The sequence below is a fragment of the Thamnophis sirtalis genome, unplaced genomic scaffold (assembly GCF_051295495.1).
Source record: "Thamnophis sirtalis isolate CommonGarterSnake01/CBP01778 unplaced genomic scaffold, rThaSir2_p1.2 scaffold_8, whole genome shotgun sequence".
NCBI classification, from domain to species: Eukaryota; Metazoa; Chordata; class Lepidosauria; order Squamata; family Natricidae; genus Thamnophis; species Thamnophis sirtalis.
In genome coordinates, this window is record NW_028261388.1 from 33,737,391 (window position 1) to 33,764,172 (window position 26,782).

Genomic DNA, 26,782 nt, shown 5'->3' on the forward strand with positions numbered 1-26,782 from the left:
TTTATCCTGCCTGTTCCCCCCCACCCCCTCCCGCGGTTACTTTCAATGCGCCCTTGCCCCGCTATACAGTCAAATCGCGACGTTCCCTTTTTTCCCCCTCTCTTCCTTCGCTGGCTATTTTAGAAAAGCTTGGTCGGAAAGCTGGCAAACGGCTCCGGGCAAAAGGAGCGGGCACTTTGAGCGAGTGCAGGGGGCGTGTCCTCCCTGGCTGGCCCCGCCTCTTTCTTTCAGCTTTCGGTCTTGGAGCGCCGCTAGGCTGCCAGAGGAAAGAGCCACCTGCTTCGGAGCGGTCGCGTTTGGCGCCTCGCTAGCCCGCTCTCTCGCTCCTTCGTTCGTGCCTCCCTCCTCGGTCGCAGAAGAAGCCGCCAGCGGCCGCTTTACCCGAAGCCTCCAACTTCGGCTTCTACTCCCCCTTTCATTGGACCCCGTTGGCTGGAAAGTTGCGGAGCCTCCGCTGCGGTTCCTCTTAGGAGAAGAAAGCCGCCGTCGCCGCCTCTCTCTGGGGGGGGAAAAGAAGCCCGCGCCCTCGTCCTTCGTTCCTTTCTTCGGGAGGAGCAGCGGCCGAAGTCGCCGTTCGCCTGGCGGAGAGGCGGAATGGAGATGCCCTCCGCCGTCGCCTCCTGCTTTCCTTGCCGGCTGCAGCGGCAAACGCCGCTCTTCTTCCTCCTGGGGTTGCTGCTTTCTGCCCTTTCCCTGCGGCCAGGTAAGGGAGCGGTTGTCGCGGAGCTCAACTTGCGCCCGGCCGGGGGACAGGCGCGCCTTGCGGGGGCGGGGGACGGGACGCGGAGAGAAAGCGGTTGAAGGGTTCTGGCTCTTCGGCCTCTCGGTCCTCCGTTTTCTTTTGCTCTTTCTCGGCTGCCTGGAACTTTAGTGGTGGGAGGAGGACGAGCCGGGTTGCGGCTGCAGGTGGCTCTTTGGGGAAGTCTGGCTGGTTCTGGATCCGGTAATCGCGGTGCTTTTTTTCCCCTTCGGAAACCGGCTTCCTGCTCCGGACGAAGCTCGGCGTTTGTGTGCTTTTACAAATCGAGCGCCTTATCTTGTGTGGGGCGAAAGAGGGGGGGGGGATTGATCAGAACCGATCGGCCAAAAAAAAAAGCGTGTGGATTAGATTATGATTCCCACCCACCCCGTATGCTGCAGCACCTCCGCATGACTGCAATCCCTCACTTATTAAACTCATGGAGACTTTGGTGGAAAAGTGGAGACCGTCATCCTGCGTGGACTTGATGCATCCTAGTCAAGGAACCTTTGAAAATGATTCCCTCTTATTTTAAAATTATTATTTCTTTTTCGGGTTGGTCTGCCTCTCCTACCTCCCCCCCCCCTCCTTCCTGGCTTAAATCGCGTTTAAGATCCCACTCTCGTGTATTCATTTGGGAGAGAGAGAAGCCTGTTGATCTTGGCCAGTTTTATTTCTGACCTCATGGGCCATTAAACATTGAGCCTTTGATAGATGAGACTGCCCTGTTTTAAATTCAAATGTAAGAATCGTTAGCCCTTTTCCCTCCCTTGCATTGTACAAATGACAAAAAAAGTTTATTTATTTTCCTTAATTTGCTTGGGTTTTATAAAAAGGAAACAAAATGTGCCTGCCAAAATGTTCCTTTGAGTTCTCTGGGAAGCTGAGCAAGATTTGTAAGGTACAGAACAGCCTTTTATCTCTGGTGGGTTTCTCCTGCTCCTTTTAAAAGTTGCCTTACTGGTTGTGCAAGAGAGAGCAGAGCAAGGTGACTTCATCTGCTCTGCACATATACGCACACACCAAACACCAACAACCATGTCCTTTAGCTCAAAGAATCACAAGTACTATGTCTGTAGCTGGGGGGGGGGAGGCGAGGGGGGGGGTAGGGTTGAGTGAAAGATCATTCAAACCAAAGGCTAGTTGAAAGTTCAGAGCAGATTTGATTTCAAAGGATTAAATATCATTATAGGAAGCCCTCTAGATAAAATTATCATGTATACAATTCAATAAATGGCTCCCTAGATTGGAATAATTTTCTGCTGTTTCTATTCTGCATCTATATAGTTCTTTATGGACTTCGCTTCTCTGCCTGTAATGTGCACATCACCTTCATGGATGCTGTCCAATTCATCGTTGTACTGTTTTCAGAATTTTAGAGACAAAATATATATAGTCCTGTTACGGATGGTTGAATCTTTACGAATGACAGGTGGTGATATCGAAAGATTAAGTCAGTTGCAGACACTTGGAAAGTCTTCAGGCAAAGAAGTGTGAGATCCACCTGGAATATTCTTCTTAGTGTTGTAAGATCAGTTAGGATCTTGAGAACAAGCACGGGTTTTGCATTAATCAGCTCCATTTTGGAGCAAATTTACTCAAATATGGTAGAATTACTAATGAGTGTGATTTTCCACTGAAATTTTGGCTTGATTCCTATTGTTTCCTAAGCTTTTTAGGAATAAAGTAAACGGGACTACAGAAATAGCCTGCATAGTTCTCTTTCAAGTTTCTCTCCGAATCTATTTGTGTATTAGCTTGGACTGGAACAAGAGAAGCAAACTGCAAACTGTATTCTTCCTACACTGTGCAGCCTCTTATTATTCTTGTAGAAAGAGCGTCAGCCTGTGGTGACATTTTGTATTACTTGAAGAGAGCAGCTTTGTGTGTCGGCCTTGGAATGAATACAGAACCTTTGTAGTGGATTTAGTGTTTTCACATTTGGAGAACCCCCTTATTAACTATATAAACGCCATCTTTTTACTGGGATACAGCAAATAATATTGCAGTATTTAATTATTGTGCCTTTAAGCAGCAGTGAGGTTGCATTTTTAAGAAAACTAATTGCAGTGCAACATGAAAAGACTAGGAAAGCCTGAATTCAGGGGTTTGATTAAGAATGCAATTTAATTGATGGTTGCTAGAGAGTAGTGGGATTTATCTAATGAAAAAACGTGCCACAATATAGGATGGCGTAGATTGTGCAGTCCCCAAATAAAAGTATTAAAAATAAAAAAAGGAATAAAGTTGCCAAAAATGTTAAATATGCCTACTTAATTATTTTTGTGTCATCTCAAAACCATATACTGTGAGTGCGAAAAATCATAGGACTTTCTGCTTTGAATTTTTTTCCTTAAACAAGATAGAACTCCTTAATAGTTGTTTTTGCTTCAAAGGAAAATTTTCAAGGAATCAAAAATGCCATTTGGCTGAGATAGAAACCATTATTAAAAAGTACGTTGGATTGGTATCAGTGGCCTTTACCAGTGGACTGAGGCTAGTGTTGCTATATGGATGCAGATAGACACACGGTTATTTGTGATAACTATAAGCCTGATAGCTGAAATAGGTTTTCCTTTCAAAAATATAATTTTGGAAATCAGTCATTCCTTCTTCTAATGTTATACATACAGTACGTGCCACTGAAGTCTAAGTTAATGACAGTTGGCCAGCAAAGGCATTTTGAAGTGATGGTGGATTAGTCCAATGAAAACATAAGCTGCTGTGGAAATACAGTACTGTAGAAAAAACATTAAAATGAGAAAAATGTAAGAATTTTACATAAAGCTGTGCACCCATTCTGATATTTGCCATCCCAGGCTTACTACTGTAGAACTGGAAAATGTGGGGCACGATTACTAAAGTGGTCATAGGGAATTGAGTGGGAGAGTAGTTCAGAATGAAGAAAAATATAACAGAAACATATTAAAATTGCTAAAATACTAGACTGACCCAATGTAGGGAAAGAGGGAGAGAGCCAGTACAATTGTATTGTTTTTCTGATAGTTACCAAATTTCTCAGAATACGACAGTACACTTATGTACAAACTCATGAACATTTAGGCTATTAGTGAAACTAGTAAGTGGATTGTAAATAAATAATTATAATATTTATATTATATCTATGTAAATAATTTATCCCTACTATAATATCAATTAGATACTGTTGGCCACTATTTTAATAAATGTGAGATTTAGAACCATTGAATTGGGGAGCATTAACATGAAAGTCTGTAAATCAATCTGTAGACCTTTTAAGATAGAGATAGAAAACCTATGGCTGTACAATTATGCCCAATTGATTCATTAAATTTATATAGCTGTTACAGAAGTGCTGAGAGTTATAGTTCTCTATGTAAAAAAAAATCCACTGATTACTTATTCAGAAGTTAATAATCTGTGTGCTGTGACATATTTTCATCTAGGTTGATGTAAGGTACCATGTAAACAATGGTGGGATTCAAATAATTAAAGAACCAGTTCTCTGCCCTAATGATTTCTTCCAACAACCAGTTCATTGTTCAGAAAGTTAGCAACCGGTTTTCCTTTAGTGGTGCAAACTGACTGAATCCCACCACTGCATGTAGATGGGCATTTTATAGAGGGAGTTAGTTTAGTTTAGTGATTGGGCATGATTTATACAGGGAGCTAGTTTAGGTTAGTGATTAAAGGAACTTATCTAGAAGCTAGAGATTGTAAGTTCTAGCCCTGTCTTTTAACTCCCTCAGAGCTAGAAAATAGCAATTGCAAACTACCTTCAAAACATGAATACTACATGAATTTGTTCATTCAGTTAACAGAGTCATGATTAACTTGAAGGCACCACCAATATATCATATATATAATAAAATGAAAGAAATTTGCACATTACATATTTATCCTGAAAAGTGGATTTTTGTACTTTTTAATCTTTTTGCAAGTAGGATTACTTTCTCCATTTAGAGAGATTTGTTGTTCAGAAACATCTGGAAAGTCAGTGATTGCCATGTTAATTATTGCTGTACATTTTTAATCCAACATTGTATATCAAACTTTGGTAGGCAGATTACAGTGTACCTAGACAACATCTCACTCTCAGGCTTTATCTTCAGTTCATTTAAAATATCTTCTTTTCTGAGAGTATTATAAAACATACTTTTTGGTAAGTAGGAGAAATTTTCATTTCTCAGTGACGGACCGATATTTTATTCACATTTTATTGTATCTTTGACTTATTCTAAGAAATGTGAATGAGTTAGTGAATGACTGAAGTTAATCTGTATCAACCAGCCTCTGGGGTTCACCACTTAAATTCAAAATTTTATGACAGGATATTTTACAGTCATTCCAAAAAGAAACAGACTGTGAAACATGTAATAGTTAAGTGAGATCATATCCACCTAGATTGTTGCTGGATTTGCATAAAGTTTTTATGCACACTGTTAGTTAATAAATGTCCTTTAACTGACCAGTGTGTAATTCCTATTCACACTTATTCTCATAGATATTAATCCAGCATTGTAATGGCAAAATTCTCTGTTGGATGTCTACTTAGTTTATGATTCATTTCACTTTCTTTGTCTATTTACATGTTTTTACAAAGCATCAGTAACTAGTGCCTTAGTATTTTTTCATTTATAACAAATATATTTCCCTCTCCTTATTTTTATTAAAAGTGATGAAATAGTGAAAAGAGAAAGGAAAATTTCAGAATATAATTAACTCGTGTTTGGAATGGTCCTCCAGTGTTTACTTAAAAGCACCGAAGTAAAGAAACTCTATATTGTTCCCCAACTAGTTTTCAAAAAATAATATATTTATTTTATTCTCTCCTTTAAAATTATTTCTTCTTTATTGATTTAATCTTGATTTCAGTCCTATAGCATGTTCTCATTTTGATGTTATTTAATCTAATTTTTACTAAATTGATCACCTTCCAATGAATTGATCAATCCACATAATTGTTAGTTATTTTTAAGAATATATAGATGAAGAAAGTAGATATGCATCCCATAGTTAGTTTAATTAATGCAGTTCATATTAAGTATGATTTAGAAATGAGAGTATTAATGTTTTAAGAAATATAATAACTGTAACTCCAGCAAGTTTCCAGGCATTTATTTTAAGAAAATATTAGTCAGTACACACAGACACACATATATACATAGATGTATCTCCAATGTTGTAAAGTCTTAAATAATTGCAATAGTTTAGGCCAATGTATTTAGCATGCTGGGAAACCGTTTCCAATATTATTGATCTAGTTATTATGTTCAGACATGTGACTTTGATTACTGTTTATGTGCGTTGATAAGTATTTTTATGCGTGTGCTGCTCAATGATAAATTCTTGCTATTGAAGCTCACCATCTGGACCACTCAATAATCTCCAGTACTATCAGCTATGGTAGGTATAGATAATCTGCCTCCATATGTTTTATACTTCAACTAGTATCAACATTAGCAATAGCAATAGCAGTTAGACTTATATACCGCTTCATAGGGCTTTCAGCCCTCTCTAAACGGTTTACAGAGTCAGCATATTGCCCCCACAGTCTGGGTCCTCATTTCACCTACCTCGGAAGGATGGAAGGCTGAGTTAACCTTGAGCCGGTGAGATTAGAACCGCTGAACTGCAGATAACAGTCAGCTGTAGTGGCCTTCAGTACTGCACCCTAACCACTGCGTCACCTCGGCTCTTCATTAATAAATCCAGCCAAAGGCAAGAGATTATGGGAACAATAGTACAAAAATAAAGTTTGGCTTGTGGAATTTCTTTAGGCTGCTTTATGTATTACATGATAAACATATGAAGTTTTGGTGCACATTATTACTAAAATGCTGAATATATTGCATATTGCCCAACAATCCCAAATAACTATGGATGTTCTCAGATAATTATGATGTCAGTATTGGTCTAAATGGGAGACATGTTAATATAATGCAGATTTTGAACTTCCTGTTGTGACTAAAGTATTTTTTAATTTCAATAAAAGATAAAATGTGATTATTATAACAGAAGAAATTAGGAAATGTCTATTGTATTGAAGATGATGCAACTGAGCGTCTTGTGGATAAGCTAATGGGAGTTAGATTAATATTGTTTAAAGATATTTATCTTTGCGCTCAGTCCTACATATATGGAGAGGCCCGTGCTTTTTAAATTTTTATGAAAGAAAACATTTCGTTTTTAATTAAGCCTGATAAACTTTACTATGGTTTGGCCTCTGCGAATTTTATGACTTTACATTGTCTGGCATACTAGATTTTTACAGAGAAGAACAGATACAAACAAGACATTTGATTCAGAACTTCCCATACTGTGTGTATAAAGGAACTTTTCAAAAGTTTTCTACATTTTTTTTTCTTGATATACACAAGAATGAGGAAACATTTCTTTACGGAAAGTTAGTCATATATTTGTGACTAATATAAAAAGATAAATCTAAATATCATTTAAGTCTTTGTGATTTAATCATGGAATTAAAGATTGCCATGGTGATTTTACTATTTATATTATTGTCAACCTAGTTCTATAACATTAGGATAACACTATCCTTTTGGCAAACTAATGTAGTAGCTTTCAAAAATTGAAATTTAAGCAATCAGTGTATCTTAAAAATAGAGCCTTAGAGCCTGAAATTCATTTGGTAATAATGGTATGTTTTTACCATATTAATATGTTTAGGATCAAAATCTGAAGTGATTTATGTTTAATTCTTAGACTTAAGTCATTCAAGCAATAAACATTGCTTGAAAACCAGTGTTATTTTTATAGAAAGATCTTTCTACTGTTTCTGACACATGGTATATGTGTCAACTTGTCATATATGTTTGCTGGATTGTTATCATTAATTATGACAGAAGTGTTCAGCTTTTTCCTGTCTTCTCCATAGTACTGTTCTGTATATGCAATTTCCTTACAATTGATTACAAAAAACATTGCCCTGTATACTCTGATTGCATTTTTATTATAGCATAGAGATTTGACACTTATAAAGATCATAAATACTAGCACTGGGATAGAGTAGTGTAAAATATAATATTACCAGCCAATATTAACAATGGGACCATTTTACTTACTTTGAGAGCATCAACATTTTGAAAATCTATTAAGATGCTCCAACCATTTTAAATAGAAGTGGATGCAATTTAAACCAATTCTCTTTAATTAATTTATATAAGTTAAAAAAAATCTGTATGTACGATTGATAGACCTGTGATGTTCAGATATTAGGCAATCAAATTATTATATATACAACAAAGTTGTATCACAGCTCTTAGTTCTTTAGCTATAGTGTTGGCCTTCATTTTCATTGAGTTCTTCCCAATAACCTTGGATGTTATAACGAATTGGCAGAGTATATGTGTAGATCCGAGCAGTGGGCCTTCTGTTTTAACGGGAATTTTATCAGTGCATAAATTTTCTAAGTGTCATCCAGGGTTTTTTGGTATGGCATGCAGTAGGCTGATAACCACTAGTACCACCACAATTGGTTTATGCCATAATCTTTTCAAATTTGTTTTTCAGATCTTAATACTTTATGATCTTCTCCAATTTTCTGTCCTCCATTCTCCTATTCATAGATATTGTGACATCAATTATCTACACGTTCTTTCTTTTCAATCACAGTTAAATATAGTGTGTCATGTGCCAAGATTTTAAGACTAATTATTACTATGGTTGGTCATACAGTCAGCCAAATGTTTGGAATGCAATAGGTTGCTTGCTATTGTTAAAGGTATCATAGCAGAATATAAGATGTTCCAAGTAAACTACCCTTTGCAATTGACGGATATTGATTTTGTCAATCCTGATGGTATTCAAGCAGTAGTCTAGATATTTTGGGATTGCACCCAAGGTACCTATTATTGTTGCTACTATCCTTGCTTCCATTTGCCACAGTCATTCTACTTCTATTTGCAGCTTCTTGTATTTTGTGATTTTTCTCGTTTTTTCTTTTCTATTTTTCTATTTCTAGGCAGTTCTATACCTATTATCCATATATTTTTATTGTTATTATTATTATTTTGATTGTTGCAGAGTTGCCACTTAGTTACAATTAAAAAAAAGAATTAAAACTATAAACTAGCAATAACTCAGATATTTAAATAGAACAGAGGGTAGTTAAGATATTTTACCCAGCATTATATTCATGCTTTTCATTTATTTGCCATTTAAATAAAATGAAAACTTTAGCGCTCTTAAATAGATAAATTATATTTAATACTCTTAATTATTTACTAAATAATTAATATTTATTTAATATTAAATTAATTTCTATGAGTATTAGTAAATACTCTTAGTAGTTTTAATAATTAATACTGTTAAAAATTAATTGCTTTCAGAATCATACTAATATTAAAGAAATATACTCTAGTTCCAATATTAAAAATGTATGATGTAGGCAATACAAGTTATTTCAGTGAAACACTTGAAGAGCTTCAATATGAATTGAAGCTAAACATAAATATGCTACATTTAGACCTTGAAAGCTTATAGGATTACAATATGATCTATTCAAGGAGAGTGTTCATAATTATATTTCAGGAATTGAAAGTGATGGCCTTACCCTGTGAAGAATATGATATGTTAATGTGTAGAAGTCAGATTTCTAAGCTATAATTTGCTTTCCATTATGTACAAATACATTAAATTTAAAACTAATGGGATTTACATGAACATAAATAATGACAGGTTTGCAATTCAGTTAGTACATAGAACTAGGAAACTACTTTTTTGCAGTAATATTTGCAGGATTGAAAATAAGATTTTAAATTGTACAGAAAAAGCTTTTTAAAGCAAGTATCTAGATTCCATATAAACTATTTAAGTGGGTACTATTGTATTCCCTTTCACTTTGTATATATATATTTTAAAGAAATAAGGCTGTTTGTAATGCCTGGTAAAATGAAAGATTAAAGCGTAAATATAATGGACTGTTGGGGAAAGAGGTTTCGCTTATTTGAGGATCAAATGTTGAATGGCACTTTTGAGCTCAAAAAAATCCCAGGTACAGTAGGTAGGTATGAAAGAAGGGAGGTAAGAAAGAATGAGCTGAAAAAAAGCAAGATGCATAACAAATTACAGGAATTTGAGCCGGACAACCACAAATGGTGATACTAAATATGGGCCAAGGATCAGAATCTAAGAACACTGGAGCCAAAGTAATCACCCAGCCAGACATAGTGGACTCTTCCAGAACCCAAAGGAAGCACAGATAGGAACAGAGGTGAGCAACACATTGGGAACTAGGCACTGCCAGTTGTGGAAATCTTGGGGATTCAGCACATTTTGTACATTAAACCCCAAGACCACTGCTATTTTGAGTGTCTGTTGCAGTCATCTTAATTATGGACAGATTTGATATATAGTTTCTCCTTAAGTAAAATAATCTTTTTATTGTATACTAAAAATAAGCATTTCCAGCCCATTAGTATTAGCTACAAAATCGTGCCTGTTAAAGGCAATATCTTGCATTGGACATTTTCCACAATAAATCCATTAACAAGTATAAAGTTTTTGAGTCATTTTTAAAATTGGGTTGTTCATCTAGTTTTGGGACTTGTGTGGAGAACAGATCTTGTTTTAGGTCCTATTTATGCATAGGTTGCAGCTATGAGTCTTTGCAGAACAAGCTTTCTTTTGGAGATCCAGATGGTTTGCTCTTTTGTTGTGTTTTTTTGCAAGCCCTTGAAGACTGAGCTTTCCTCTTGGAGACTTCTATTTTAATGTGACATTATCATCTTTTACTTTATTTCTATTTTTGAGGCATTATTGTTTTTCATTATTATTATAAGGCACTTTATATTACATATTTTTCCTGTGTGAGTAGCTTCTGATTGCAACACTGTAGGATCATGTAAAATAAAATAATAAATAACTCAACAAAGAAACATTTTGTGGGAACAAAAATGAATATAATTCATAGTTGTCTTTCCAGGACAGAAATCCTAGCAAGTTTCAGACCGATGGCTTTGCAGGATGGTAATAGCGGTACCGGCTTCACCTTAATGCATATTAAAGAGTCTGTTTTGCCAATTTATTTTGTGTCATTTGCCATGAAAATACTGTCAATAGATGCTTATGCAAATAAACTATACCACTTTAGCAATTACAGTTTAAGAAAGACCACATTTAAATAATATAAACTGAAAGTCTATGTGTGCAGCTTTATATTTTATATTTGTATTTATCATGGTGGGGACAGGTATCATTTTTAAATGCTAAATGCCCCTTTCTTTCTGTAGTTTCTTTCAATGGAGGGGTTATGATAAATGTATAAATTTGTACAAACATATTATCAGCAACTTTTTACTGTAGATATCTGATATTGGTCTGAAAGTTTAGGAATAGTTCATTTTGGTTTGAGCTTCTTTTTGAGATCTACCTTGATAAATTCCAAATTACTCCAGAGGTTGGATCAGGATTTGCTAAAGTATATACTTTAAAAGAAAATATGAAATATAATTCTAAAGAATGTAGTAATACTTACTGTAGAACATTGAAATTGTATTTTAATTTATAAATAAATGTAAATGATAACTAAAGTTCCATTGATATTGAGCAGTTATAATTCTCTGTAGCATACAGTTAGAGAGATAGTCTTCAGTGGCTAACTTTCTTGTTTTTCTGAAAATGCCTAATGTTTTCAACTCAAATTAGCCTTTTGCAACTAGGATTTTGATCACTATCCTGCTTAAATCACAGGGTGTGTTTCTTTGTTATTGTATACATGCCTCTTCAGGAGTATACCACTCAGGAGAATAATATGCTAGCCATATACTAACACTATATGACGTCCCTAATGCTTGCTCTAAATGTAACTATTTTTCTTGTTCTTGCTGTCTTTTTCATGTGAATGATTAACAAATTTGTGTAGATTTTATGTGAATGATTAATAAATACTCCAGTGTCACTATTACCATATAGACATCAGCACTGCTTTCTGAAAAATGCCCATTGAAGTTCAAACAGAACTACCACAAAGCTATTTCAGCTCACATAGCTTGGTTAAATCTTTTGAGAATAATAGTTCAGTTGATGATATTGAAGGCTGCTAAGATGTCCTGATGTATCAAGCAGCATCATAGCAGAAATCATCTTACAATGTCGTTATCTCATAGTGTGATCAAGTATGATCAAGTAGTTTCTAGGATAAAAAGATGACTGAATTCTAAGAGAAATAATTTTAAAAATCCATTTTTTCCCTCAGTGTTCATGAACTGTGTTCTGAAAGCCATTGTAGGCAACAAATTTATCGTATGCTCAAATTTTCGGCTGTTATTATTATTTTCTATGGAAATTATTTCACAATAGCTTCCTTTAATGAAGCTAAAACCACTCTATGGTGTAAAGAATTTACCTCTTGTCTCCAATCCAAGATCCCCATTCTGCAAGGTGTAATATACCATCTGAAAAATGACTGTAATACATCAGTGATTGGCCAGAATGTGCAAATATTATGTATATATCCTCAATTATAAAAACATAGACTTGTTTTAAAAAATCACCAGGCAGTGCCTGGCATAGTTTGAATTGCCAAGGCTGTTAATTATTATCTAGCATCGCAATTACTTATCAAAATGAATTTGTTAGGAGAACCATGACTTTTCCTTCATTCTGATGTTGTTATAAAAGCATCAATCTATCGTCATATATTTCTTCTTTTTAAGTAATGTTCATTTTATTTTTAATCTTCCAGTGTGGCATACAGGCAGTTCACAACATTTCCCTATTATATGCCTGCTATTCAAACCAAACTGACATCTTAAGTTAAAGGTAATAGTTCTCTTCACACATATGTCCTAGACATTCCCAACTCTAGGGGCGGTGCTCATCTCCATTTCAAAGCCGAAGAACCAGGGCTGTCCAAAGACGTCTCCGTGGTCATGTGGCCGACATGACTAAATGCCAAAGACACATTGAATGCTGTTACCTTCCCACCAAAGGTGGTTCCTATTATTATTTTTTACTTGCATTTTTACATGCTTTCAAACTGTTAACTTGGCCAAAGCTAGGACAAGTAATGGGAGCTCACTCAGTTACCTGACACTAGGGATTCGAACTGCCGAACTGCCAACCTTTCTGATTGACAAGTTTAGTGTCTTAGCCACTGAGCCACCTTAAACTGACATCTTAAAAAGGGGAAATAGATTTTCCTCTGTAGAGGAATGAACCCATCACTGGCTCCTCCTACAATATTTTTTTCATAGCTGATTCACATTGACATTCTTAAGAGTTGTGCTGCTCTAGTTTCAGGTCTCTTTTTAATTTGACAGTTGGTTCCTTACTGACTCAAGCATATTTTATTTTTCAAGACATTTATTCTAAAATTGATCTATTTCTTCCTCTTGTGGTATTGGCTTGAAAGTTCATGATAGGATATTTAGTGCAGTAGCTGAAAATTTAGGGTTTATTTGCCTTGGATACTTTTGTACATGAACGAGAACATAATATGCAAAGAGAAGAAGGATGTATTTTAAACAGCTCAGCTAGGAATATGCAATTAACAGTTTTTGGCTGAGAACATAACTAAAAGGTAGAAAATGAGTCTGTACAAATTGCTACGATTATCTCATCACAGTTGTTTTATGTTTAATTAAAATACAAAGAAATCCCTTAACACAAATTTGTGCTTTGGTGGCAGTTTTTAATAAGACTTTTGTGAAAGACATGTCTTTATAGATACTTATCTTTATTAGTTTTGAGATCAGCATATATTTAATTAAAATGCATAGCTATTGGAGTCTGTGATGTTTGTTTCTGTATTTGTTGGTTTATTTCTCTGGCTACAGTTTGTAATCTAATTCAATTATATTGCTATTCAAATGCATTGTACTTTTTTTTCTTAAACTCTGTTGCAATTCATCTCCTAGTATTATGAGCATTTGCTAGAATATTGAAATATCTTACTCTTTTAGGATGTGAGCATTTGGACAAATATTTATATGAGATGGAATCCCATATCATTGCACACCAGAGGATAATTGTAATGTGCTTTACAATTTTGGCATAGGACAGTCTGTGTACAAATATGCAAATTAAGACACTGTGGCTTATCCATGGACTGTAATTAAATATTCTGGATTAACTATTATTTAGTTTAAAGAAGCAGCTTGTAAAATGTTTTATCCTTTTGCCTTAGCAGTTCACAGCTTTTCTCAGGCCAAGAGTGCATTTAACTTCTAAGTGGTGTATGGGTCATAGTCTCAAAAGAAGAAGCAAACAGGATATGTGAGCTATCAAATAGTAATGTTTTGTTCTATTTAAATACAAATGCATTTTAAATTAAATATATGAAATAGACTAGTACAATTGCTGTTTACATGCTTAGAATTTTTCCTTCTACTCTATTAATAACTACTGGAGATATAACAAAGGTTCAGACACTTTATTAGTACCGCTCTTGTGTATCCTCTCAAGTTATAGATCTTCTGATGGTCTCGGGAAGCTGAACCAACTAACTTAACAGAGTTAGCTTCATGTTCTAAAATATATATATATATATATATATATATATATATATATATATATATATATATATATATATATATATATATATATATATATATATATATATATATATATATATATAATACAGATAGTCCTCGAGGTATGAACCTAATGGAGTCTGCCATTAGGTTTGTAAGTTTAAAAAAATCATCGAATGAATTAGACTCAATTTTACAATTTTTTAAAATCAAATTCATTAAATGAATGAATGAAGCTCATTTGATGAATGAAGATCTGACTACTTCCAGCCCACCACTAATGAGCTGTTCTCCAGCTGATGGCGCAGGAGGGTCCAGAAGTGGGAGTTCAATCCTTATTTGCCCAAAAGACTGAGTCAGATTTGAAGCCACGCCTCCAGCTTCCCCTACTGACTTCCAATTCCGACTCATTCGTGTCCAAGAAGAGATGTATTTTTTTCATTACTGTGAGTTAGTATTTTAACTTTAGTATTATTTTCCTTTAAGTTACCTTTTCTCTGTTGTTTTAACTGCTGGATGGTGGAGGACTTGGCTCACAAGTTCTTTTTCACCATATTCGGTTTGTGTCTGAGACTATTCGAGCCGGGAGCCTATTGGAGGCTTTTACTCCAAGGCTTTTACTGTTTCTTACTAAGGTGCTGCTGGCTGCACTGGCTATCAGGGCTTTGTTGCAGTATCCTTTTACATTTTCCCATTGTGGTTGCCTATTTGTGGGCTCCTTCAGAGGTTCTAACTTGCCCCTGGCTCTCAGAGGCAACGGCGGGCTGCCGGCGATACGACAGACGGAGGGGGAGCGTGGTCAGAGCACTGGCACTTCTGCAGGACTTGTAGCGAAGCTGTGTGGCCGATCTGGAGCTCTTGGGGCTGTTTTTCCTCACCGGGAACACCAGACTTAGTTGAATGGCTTTCCACATGAGTATAGGGCCCTGGTGGTGGCCATTTGGGAAAGGACCTCATGGTGGCAGCCATTTTAGGGAGGACCTCATGGCAGTGGCCATTTTGTTGGTGACCACATGGTGGTGGCCATTTTGGGAAGTCCTCTGTTGAGTCATGAGGGCAGTGATCATTTTGTTATCATCTTTTTCAGCCACAAGGCTCACTGTGATTGCCGGTATCTGTGGTGAAAGTCGCAGGTTGAGCAGCAGTCGCAAGGCCTGGTTCTAGTGTGTTTTTTTCCACATTTACGATGGCTGATTCCCCCAGAGAATGCTCCTCTGGAGTGGTGCAGAAGGAAAAGGAACATGCTACTCCTTCTAAAAGCTCCAGGAAGAGGAAGGTCTCCTCATCAGATCCTCCAACCCTGACAAAGCAAGCTACTCTAAGCAGGGAGGTAAAGAGGCTGGGGAGAAGTCCAAGCAGGGGGGTGAGATAAGGTCCCTTTGCCTTCTGTAAGATCCCCCCTTCTAAGGGCGGCACCACTCTCTCCCTTACCTTCCCTCCCGAGGGCCAGCTCTATTTCGCCACCCCTTTCAGAGGTGGAGGACATGGATGATGAGTGTCATCCATTTGCTTACCTGGATACTGCCCCCAGATTGGATCACAAGCATAAACTAGCGCCCAGACCTGGGCCTAGCAATACTGTTGGTGAATTTGATGACCTGCCTGATAATATCCAATCTCTTATTCATCGAGCTATTGCACATGGCATAGCCCTTCAGAGTCGTTCCCCTGGCCAGGCAGATGTGGAGCCAAGTGCAGGCGCATATAGGATCCGGTTGCTCACTTGGACAGGGCGCAGAGAGAGGTATCCTCCTCCTTTTGGAGTGAGGTTTCAATCCAGGAAGATGAGGAACAAAAGGAGACTGAACTGTCTGATGAAGGTTTGGCACCTGATGCCCCAGCTTTTGCCAATTTGTTTCCTCCTAGTTTGTTTAGTTCCTTACTATTCAAGGCCAGAGGTACTGCAGCCATCGAGACTGAGGCTGACAAATAGAAGGAGAAAGAGAAGGGGGCGGAGGCTGATGCTTCAACCTCGAAGACAGCGCCTAAGAAAAAGCATTTATTTGTGGAGCCTGCAGCTCGGAAGGAGGCAATTCCTGCGCCAAAGCTATTTCTGGATGTCATTCAGAAGCAGTGGGCCAAACCAGGTACCTTCCCCACCCCCGGTGGGAACGACAGGCGTTTCTATAATATGGAGCCTGATATTTTTCAAGCATTGCAGGTGCCGGAGGTAGACGCTCCCATGACTGCCTTGGCATCCCCTACGCCTATGGTGGCGAGTGATGTGGCAGACAACTTGAAGGCTGAGGATAAGAGGACTGAACTGGTGTTACGTAAGACTTTCTTAGCTGCAACGTGGGCAATAAAGGCTGCCTCCTCGGCTTCCTTCTTCAACCGAGCCACACTGATGTGGCTTGAACAGATGCAAGAGTGGGTGCCGGCGCATGACATAAGGTTGCTCCAGGACATCAGCAAGGTCATGGCTGAGACCCAGTTTTTGGCTGATGCGACCTTGAATGCCCCTAAGTTTGCTTCCAGGGCACTTTCCTACTCTGTTTCAGCTAGGCAGATGGTGTGGCTCCAGAATTGGCAGGCGGATGCCAGGGCGAAGTGGAAGCTGGTGGCGGACCCATATGCAGGGAAGAAGCTGTTTAGTAAGGTACTGGACCCTATTCTTGTCGAAGATAAGAATAAATGTAAGGTTTTGCCTGCCACGACTAAGAAGCACGAACATAAGCATACACCTTACACACGTAGGCCACCTTACAGGGGCTCTGACACTGACTATCATTACTAGACTAGGAATTTCCAGCCATGTCAGGATAGGGGACAGGATAGGTCTTCCTACAGGCATAGGTCCCATTTTCAGTCCTAGGGTAAATGGCCCTTTTGTGGGGGGGGAGACGCCCCTTCCGCAGAAATAAATGAACGGGCTTTGGTGGCTCCCATAGGTGGCAGGTTGGCATTGTTGCCAACCATTGGGAGAGTATTACATCGGACTTCTGGGTCCTGAATACAGTGAGATTTGGCCTACGGCTGGAATTCCTCTCCTTCCCCCCAAATTATTTTTGAACCTTCACGTCCTCCAAAACTGAAGCCAAGATGCACCAGGCCATCAACCACTTGGTGGAGATCCAGGCGGTTGAATTGGTTCCAAGGGAGGACTGGAGCAAGGGGTCTATTAGAACCTTTTTGTGGTTCCAAAGTCATCTGGGAGATGGAGGGCAATTCTTGATCTTAAAAGACTGAACTATTTCCTAATTTACAAACGGTTTAAGATGGCTTCACTTCGATTCATCCTGGAGGGTGTCAGGGAAGGCAATTATTTGACATCTATTGATTTAACACAAGCCTATCTTCACATATTAATTTTTCCCAATCACAGGAAGTGCCTTTGGTTTTCCTATGCTGGTACCCATTACCAGTACAGGGGTCTTCCTTTTGAGTTGTCTTGGCCTCCCAGGACCTTTATGAAGATCCTGGCAGCTCTGATGGCTCATCTAAGAACAGTGCCCATCAGGCTTCATTGTTATTTAGATGACATCTTCCTCCGGGTGGAGTCCCCAGAACGGTCCCTTCAGGATCTGGGCCTAATGGTGGAAACCCTGCAGAGGTTAGGTGTGTCAAGGGATAACGGCCCATTCCACTAGGAGCACGGCCACCATGGCTGCATGGGACACTCAGGCTCCGATTGGGAATATTTGTAGAGCAGCGACATGGGCTTTCCCCATCACATTTATCAAGCACTATCGGCTCGATGCCTTTGCGTCTGCTGAAGCATCATTTGGTTGTAAGGTGTTTCAGGGGGTTCATGCTCCCTCAGGTACCATGGACCAATGAGTTTCTGCCCTAGGGACTGACTGCGGCTTTGGTATGTCCCACTTCTGGACCCTCCTGCCCCATCAGCTGGAGAAGGAACATTGGTCCTATCTGAACCTTCTTCTTAGCGTGGCGCAGGACAGTCCAGACCCCCCCCCCCTTGTTTGATGTGTTAGGTCCATGTCCCTCGAGCTATTAATGCTGCAGGTAGGGCCTGTCCTTCTTGTGTTTCCCTAGTTGGAGCTGCGCCTCATTGGAATTGGAAGTCAGCAGGGGAAGCTGGAGGCGTGACTCCAATTCTGACTCAGTTTCTTGGGCAAATAAGGATTGAACTCCCACTTCTGGACTGTCCTGCGCCATGCTAGAAGAATATTCAGGTAGGACCAACATTCCTTTCCGCCTCTGCTGATTAGCTGTTTCTAGTACAGCTGAAGGAGGAACAAAATTGCCTCCAATTAACTCCGTTTCAAGTTTTTTTTTTTTTTTAAATCAATTTGCTGCTGATCAACTCAAGCGTCTTCAGACAGCTGCCCAGCGGGAGATGGGGATGGATTTTACAGAACTTTTGGCTTGCAATAGTAACAGAGATGGAAAGGATCTTAAGTCATCTAGTCCAACTCACTGCTCTCACGAGTATTTCTGATAAATGCCTTATCCAGTCTCTTCTTAAAAGCCTCCAGTGATGGGGCACCCAAAACTTCTGAAGGCAATTTAGATTTAAAACCTCTTAAAAAAATACACTGCCCTGATCAGCACAAACCTCTCCAGGCAAAATCCAAAAACTGATATAAACAGCTTGCAAGTTTGAAAATCAGCAGTTTAGAGAAGAGATACAGCACACAACATTATAAAAGCTTTGTGTTGATGCTGGCTAGCATTTCTACAAGTAGTTTCAAAGCAAATGCAAACAAACTATCTTTGCAAACAACTGTACTTACAAACCCAATATTGTAGTTTGCAAAGTATAGTACAGTACTTAAAAAGAAGCAGAGCTGTTCCCAAAGTGGTTACAAACAAACAGCTGTTCTATACAGTAACAAAAAAGAATATTTTAAAATACTCACTGGAGTAATTCTAGCATTCTAGTTCTCAATCCAGCAGATCCTACGTGCAGCCCAAAACACAACACAATAGAACACAACACAAAACAGCCCCTCACAGCCGGCTAGCTGCAAAGATCACAGGATCTTGTTTTGGCCATGTGACCAGGGGCAAAAAACGCCCTACCCTGCCAGCTTCTGGAAATTGCTTCATAAGCCCAAATGGCATAGGCAAGACACAGAGTTAAAAATGGTGGCCGCTGTAGTAGTGACTGAATCGAAGTCACATGGCTACAGAGGTCTGTTTTTGAATTTCTAACATAATTGCCCTTTCTGAATACATTTTTTCAAATATTTTTATTAATTAATACAGTCAGGAATGACTGGCACATATGTGCGAGGGGAACATTTACTTTTACCTTTTTAGAAAAATATATTTTTATGAAGTATCTCCAGACTTTGAGAAAGTATAGATAGGTAGTTGTTCAGATTCTTGCCAGGAAATTTCTGCTCCTTTTTCAAAATGAGTCCCTTTTTATTTTTAACGAAATTCAGCTTTCCTCAATTCCTGGTCCTTTCAGGGTATGAGAAATAGAATGGAAAAACTTGATTGTTTAACAAGCAATAATTGTGCTTATTTATTTATTTAGCCGGCAAATACATAGTGGTTCAAATGTTAATGTCCAGTCCACTCAATCTGTTCAAGGACAGGATGGTCTATATTGAAAAAAGGTAGTTTGGGCTGGTGTAAGCTCTTGATGGACATTTGGACACAATGTGATGGATACTTTGTTGAGCACCAAAGTCACAATGAGGGGTAAAGACAAGACATCACTTAAACAATGAGTCCTTGCAGACACTATGGTGGGTATGGATCCTGTTCAGAGTTGACCAATGCTGGCAAGAAAGGTAAAAACCTGGCACCTTTTGTGTAGTGTCATCTATGTAACTTTCTGTATCTGGGAGTTCAGCAGCCTATTTGGCTTTCCACTGTATGCGGATATCAAAGTTGTTAGACAGCTGTTGAGTAAGTGCCAGAGATGCATGCCCAGGAAGAAATGAGTTTCTCAAAATTTTGTTGTACTCCTTCATTAAGGCTTCCTGCCTTCATAGAACTGAAGTGGCTCAAGACGGAGACCAGCAAGTAGGAGTAGATTTTATGCAACCGCTTATGATCCTCATTGTATCATTGTACAATGTGGTACAATAATTGAGCTATTTGAAGAGGTTATAAAGATGGGGAAACTGTGAGATTAGAAGTCTTGCCTAGAAGTCTGTTTTGAAAACAGTTTGCATTGTTATTTGAAGATGAAAAAATATAAAATTACAGCAGATTTCTCTTCCATATTTTAAAGATATTTAAAGCCAGCTAAATTTTGTTTTGGGAAACTGTTTTGTGATTGATGTGGTGAACTGCTATGTTGATAAAAATGTGTAGCACATGCTTTTAAAGGAAAAATTGTCAAGCACTGGGAAAAAATTTTTAACTTCATTTTATCTGCGCAGAGGTGGCGCAGTGGTTAAACGCAGCACTGCAGGCTACTTCAGCTGACTGCAGTTCTGCAGTTTGGCTGTTCAAATCTCACCGGCTCAGGGTTGACTCAGCCTTCCATCCTTCCGAGGTGGGTAAAATGAGGACCCAGATTGTTGTTGGGGGCAATATGCTGACTCTGTAAACCGCTTAGAGAGGGCTGAAAGCTCTATGAAGCGGTATATAAGTCTAACTGCTATTGCTATTGCTATCTTACAAACAATATTTCAAGCAGCATTGTGCACAGTTCAATCTGTTCTACTCCTGTTCTGTTTTATGCTTTTTAAAATGTCATTGTACTTTACTTAATATAGGATTCAAGGAGTATACTGAATTAACATTTTACTTAGTATCCAAATGATCTGATTACAGCTATTTTAGTTCTGTTGCTTTAGGTTTTCTTGGTTCCTGTGAACAAAGAAAATGGTAAAAGCATGGTAAAAGTTAGCTGATCTTTCTAAATATAGCACTCACTAATTATACTTTAAAAGAAGTTTCAGGTGTAAAATTATTAAAACAAAAAAATCAGGATCACAAAAGTCCTAGTGTTCTGTGCTTGTGTTGAAATCTTGAAAGGTATCAACCTTACGTTTTTAGATTCTTAGACTGTTGAATTATGAAACCATAGAATCAATGGCATGTAAAGAATCATCTCTAAGACACAGCTGCCTAGGTCCATGGAGGTCCATGTTCCTTTATCCAGAATGGGAAATAAAAATAAGTCTTTGGTTCTGAAATCTTTGGAGCTTATTGCCATTGTTGATTGAGGCATAAGTATTTCCATATTCCCTTTTATGATAATAAACACAGATGTGAAGAGAGAGGACATAATTTCCTGCAGTGTCATGACATGCTTGTTTGCTTTTTTTGTATGGTGTGGTAAAAAGGGACCTCATTGAAATAAAGTGTTCACTGAAGGAAAATCTTATGGGAAAGAAAAGGAAATAGTATTTATTCTTGGGAAATAACATATCATCATATGGAAAGGGTGTTTTTTTTTCAATCACTGTAAGATAAGTTTTAGGAATAAGGATGTGCTGCCCCACTCACACATACACGTCAGTGTGGTTTATGGAGAGTTTTATTTGTATTCCCCAGCAGTTCTCTATACCCAGCTTTAGAATTGTTCCAAACGAAGCCACCCACAAGCAAGCCCTGATTAATCCCCCAGTTTTATGCCCAATTAGTCCATAAAACAAATAGGAAGCTGCTCAAACAAGTAAGTCCCATAAACAAATACAATGCCTGGAGGGGGGCGGAAGAAAGAGGTGTATGGAGAGTGGAAGAGTGGAAGAGGTATATTGGGTTTCTATTTTTGGGGGTATTGTTGACAAGAGGAATTGCTGTGATTATTGTTTAATGTTGTATGGCCCTGGCTATGTACAGTATATATGTGAGTGTATGAAAATGAAAAATGGAAAATAAAAACATTTTAATATGAACAAATACAATGCCTGCAGGGAAAAAATGAAAGCCTATCCACATTAGCTCATTGGCTATAGAAATTCAGAGTCTCAAAGTCAAGCAGGAAACACAAACACAAACATAACCCACATGTTGTTCCCAGCAATGCCTCCCTCTGCCTGCTGTGCTAAATAGCTTCCCAATGCAGCCCATCAAGAGGGGCAGGACCTTCTCCTGAGCAATCTGGCACACCACTGTTTCTCTTCCCTGCGTACTCCAAGATCCATCATGGCAGGCAGCCTCTCTCCCTCCTCTTCACTGGCCTGCAAACTGTCTTCAGCCAAAGCCTGTAATTCTCTTTCTGCTGGCCATTCAAGGTTAGTAATTGACTCTGTTCCTGATGTGCCAGAGCGAAGGAGTAGTTGTCCAAGGGAGACATCACAAAGGAAGACTGTAGATAGCTGTTACAAATCATAAGCAGAAGTCTTCCTATGGTGCTTTTTAACAGCTTCACAATCTCTTAGCAATAGACTTATATACTGCTCCATAGTGCTTTGTAGCATTCTCTAGCGCAGTTGTTCTCAACCTTAGGTGTTGCATAAGACCATTGGAAAACACATATTTTCAAAAAAATACGGAAAACATAAAATAATTTTATGGTTGGGGGTCACCACAACATGAGGAACTGTATTAAAGGGCCGGGAAGGTTGAGACCCACTGCTCTAGCGGTTTACAACGTCAGTATTACCTCCAACAATTTGGCTCCCCATTTTACCAATACTATGTAGACATTTTTACTGACAATGAATATACAACCTGGATAAAAATGCATTTGATTTCAGCACAATATTATTTCCATGTACTGTCAACATACCATATCATACCAACATAAATCTTATACAGATTGATAACAACATCTAGGCCAGTTTAATTTCATTATCTAAGAAAAGGAATGTCTTTTATTATTGCTACATGACTGTAACTGAAGATGCTGCACTTCAAAGTAAAGATATATTTGGATAAAAATAAGTGACTGTAACTGAACTGTAGCCTATCTGTAATAATATTTCTACAGGAAGTACAGTATAGCTATAAAATCTGAGTACAAAACAAAAAATGCAAGTTAATTGCAATAAAGGAATAAATGGGACAGTTACAAAGATGTTAAAAGATTGCAATGATTTTAAATTTGGTTAAATCATGCTATTTATTCATAAACATATGTTGGTAATACTCTTTAGAATAGGAAGAATTGCAGAAGGACTGACAAGAATAGAAGAATGGTTTTAAATGGTTTTAAAAAGATGAGGATGAGAAGTGCCATGAAATATTGTAGAATTTATTTCAGGCATTAGGTCTGTTACAATTGTTTCTAATATGTATTGCCATTTCTTTCTACAGCTTTCAGTCTGTGTATTGGAACCGTTAATTTACTATGCATTTGCTCTCACATGGAGAAGCATGCATTATTCAATGTTCATTGGGAAAAGGTTAAATTGAAATATTTCTGTTTATTTGAGTAGTTGGGAAGGTGACAGCTTTTTGGAGCGAGGACCGTATGCCTATTTCAGGATTTAGTAGTATAGTATGAGCCTTTAATGAGCATTTGATTACACAGTAGTTGGTTCATTGGTTTGTCTGTTGTTTGTTTTTTTATTGTTGATTGTAAGGTGAAGGGTTTATTTGGACCTCTGGCATATGATAGATGTGGGTGTGAAGGTACAATATTTTTTTGGGTGGCTTAACTAGGTGCTCTGTCAGTTCTTACCGTATGAAGAACATCTGTTCAGCTTCAAGGATTTACTTTGTTCAGCAAAGACAATGCCTTCTACCTCATGAAGTGTCAACCAGAAGCTATAGCCATTTTACTTCATCACTTACCTAAGAGGATAACTCAAGGTCATCCCTCTATAGACACTGCCATTTGCTATTACCGTAGATATGACTTAGAATGAATTAAACTTTCATTCAATCTGTAAATCTTGTCAGGATTTTTTGAATTGTAATAAGTGTAAGATTGAACAGTTAGGACCTATCATCTGGAAACTAAGTTGGTTGGAAGCATAAGATAGTCATCAGCGATGGTTTCTTTTAATATGTAATAGAGTGAACCATGCTGGGACAGTTTCAGGCAACTTATAACATCATGGTGCATTTGAGAAGATAAATACTGTTCCTTGCTCTTTAGAAAAGTTTAGAACATAAAGAAAAATGGGTTAGCTGTCTTTAATTTGGCTGACAAAAGAATGGAGATGAGCTTTTTAAGGAATATGATTATAAACCTTCCTACAAGAAGGTTTTAACTTTTTAAAATATGTTTTTGGCTTACTCTGGGTACATTTGTTTATTGGCAGTTCAAGGATACAAATGACCTTAGAAAAAAAGTCATTAATGACCATCCTCAAAATTATGACCATCACACAACATCTATGGTCACATGATCGCAATTTGGCCATTTGGCTGCTGGCTCACATTTACAATTGTAGCATCCTTTTGAGACTTCCCAGTCAGCTTCTAACAAACAATTAAGGAAGCAATATTCATTTAATGACTGTGTGATTCACTTAACAACTGATGATTTGCTTAATGAAGTGGTAAAAATGGTTGTAAAATAGTGCTAAAAGTGTTACGAAAATAATCCTTGCTTTTCTTCATCTCACGATTTTTAGGATATTGTAACTACTATGTAAGAAACCAGCAGTATAGAGTATGATTAAAAGAACCTTGACTTTATGATTATTATTTTGATGTTTCGGGTTTTTATTGTTGCTTGTTTTTACTTTAAAATAATATATTATTGGTACCTTTTTAATGCTTAGTGATTTGCTTTGAATTCACAAAGTTGAAAACCAAATCCTATAAATAATTTAATGTTGTCTTATAATAAAGGTGAACTAGCTATACTTTAAACACTTTCTCATCTACAACTGCATTTTTTCTCATTTGGACACATTTGTTCTTTATTGCAATTAAGTATGCCAGAGTGATTATAGAAAAGAAACATATCTGCTTCTGTTCTGACCCAGCCTTAGCAGAAACAAGAAACAGATGATTCCTTGTCATGAAAAAAATCCTTTTTATATTCTGTGAATTAATGGCATACACACACCAAAAAGTCCAGGCAATAGTCTTTCAAAGAGTTAACTGCAGTATCAAATCAGTTCCTTGCGATAATTGCCAGGCCACGAGCTCCAGCCATAAAGCTGCAAATTAAGTTCTGCAAATAGTCTCTGAGGCACGAAACACGATGAACCAACTCTTCAGAAATCCAAACTGTTGTCTCCTACGACCACCATTCCCCTTTCCTTCTATTTATTACCCAGCCAGGGGGGGGGGGGCATTCACTGTCCATGTGTGCCTTGCTTCCCAAGTTGACTCCTTGTCCTCAGTTGTTCTCCTTTCCTAACAGTTCTGCATATATGCACATCTGCTGCAGACCCCAGCTGTTCTTCCTCCCCACGTATCTCAGCCTCCAAAAGCAGCTGCCTCTCTAGTGGCTGGGAAATGTTGGATGGCCCTGGATCTATTTCTGCATCTTACACAGAGCATCCATCAGAGCCTTTCCCAGACTCCAGAGCTGGCCCACGTTCCTCCCCAACCTTCTCATGCTGGCAGCTTGCGGGCCACAACAGCTTCATTTAATATTCATGATAGCATCATTTACTTTAAACTTTCTTAAAAATATATTTGCTTAAAATATTTGTCATGCAGGATATATGGTATGGTAAAATAAAATGTTGACTAAAATCAAAGCTTGTTGGCTGTTCTCCCGCTCCCACTTTATAACATTTATAATTTCCAAAAGGAACATTCAACGCTTATAAAATAAAATGAACAGTGCACCTTTTCTTGCATGCCTTAGTTTCTAAAGCTATTTTTCCTCTTGTGATGAATCATATTGATTTGAAAGGTTTTTTTGCACTTAAAAAAGAGAAAACATATTTTGATGAAATTGATCCTGATTTGTTTAGTCAGATTGGCTTCTGCAATATTAATGTGCTTTTGAATTTTCAAGAGAAAGAGGCAGATAGTGTGCTAATAGTTCTATGTATATACAGAATAAAAAAAGATTTTGTCAATATATATTCGTATAGCAAACAGAGAGTTTCAAGAAAATGTGCAAGATTATCAAACAGATTTACTGATTGCTTAATATCCTTACAAAGAAGAATAGAGCCATGCATAAAGAATGAAATCCTGAATTTTTCATGAGACCTATCCAAAGTGATTGAACCTAGGACCGTGAAGGCGAAGCTATGGCATGCGTGCTGGAAGTGGCATGCAAAGCTGTCTCTCCGGGCACGCCAAACATTGCCTGTTGCTCTTTCATGTTCTTCCAGCTGGTCTTTGCACGTGCGGGAGTGCCGGAAACCGGAAGAGCAGCTCCCTGGCATGCATGTGTGCGCTGGGAAGCTGAGCTTCTGGTTTCCGGCATGCACATATGCACCAGCCAGCTGGTTTTCGCACACACATGCATGCCAAAGCCCAGAAAACCTCTGCCTCTAATGTTGCCTATTCCCGCCGCCTGGAACAGGCCAAAAATGGGACGCGCGGAGCCTGAAAATGGGATGCCCAGAAGCCATAAACAGGATGCGTGGAGGCCGAAAATAGTGTGTGTGGAGGTGGCGATAGGTGGCAGCGGTGATGGGTGGCACCAGTGACGATGGGTAGCAGTGATCCCCGCAGCCTGGAACAGCTGATCAGAGGTATTCTTTAAATATTCTATATTCTTATATATAAGTCTAACTGCTATTGCTATTGCTGTTCTGGGAGGCAGATCCAACCAATCAGCCGCTTGTGCTAAATCAGGCTGACCACGCTGTTTGCAGTTTGCTGC

At 38.2% G+C, this 26,782-nt stretch overlaps 1 protein-coding gene across 2 annotated transcripts in view; it reads left to right on the forward strand.

Annotated features, from left to right (window-relative positions):
* The first annotated feature begins 264 nt into the window (after positions 1–264).
* ALCAM (activated leukocyte cell adhesion molecule) overlaps positions 265–26,782 on the forward strand; it is a 119,424-nt gene continuing 92,906 nt past the window's right edge. For both annotated transcript variants that reach the window (XM_087721401.1, XM_087721402.1), the window contains exon 1: positions 265–703. In XM_087721401.1, coding sequence (XP_087577527.1) covers positions 595–703 — 109 coding nt within the window. In that variant the 5' untranslated portion in view covers positions 265–594. The remainder of the gene's footprint in view (positions 704–26,782) is intronic.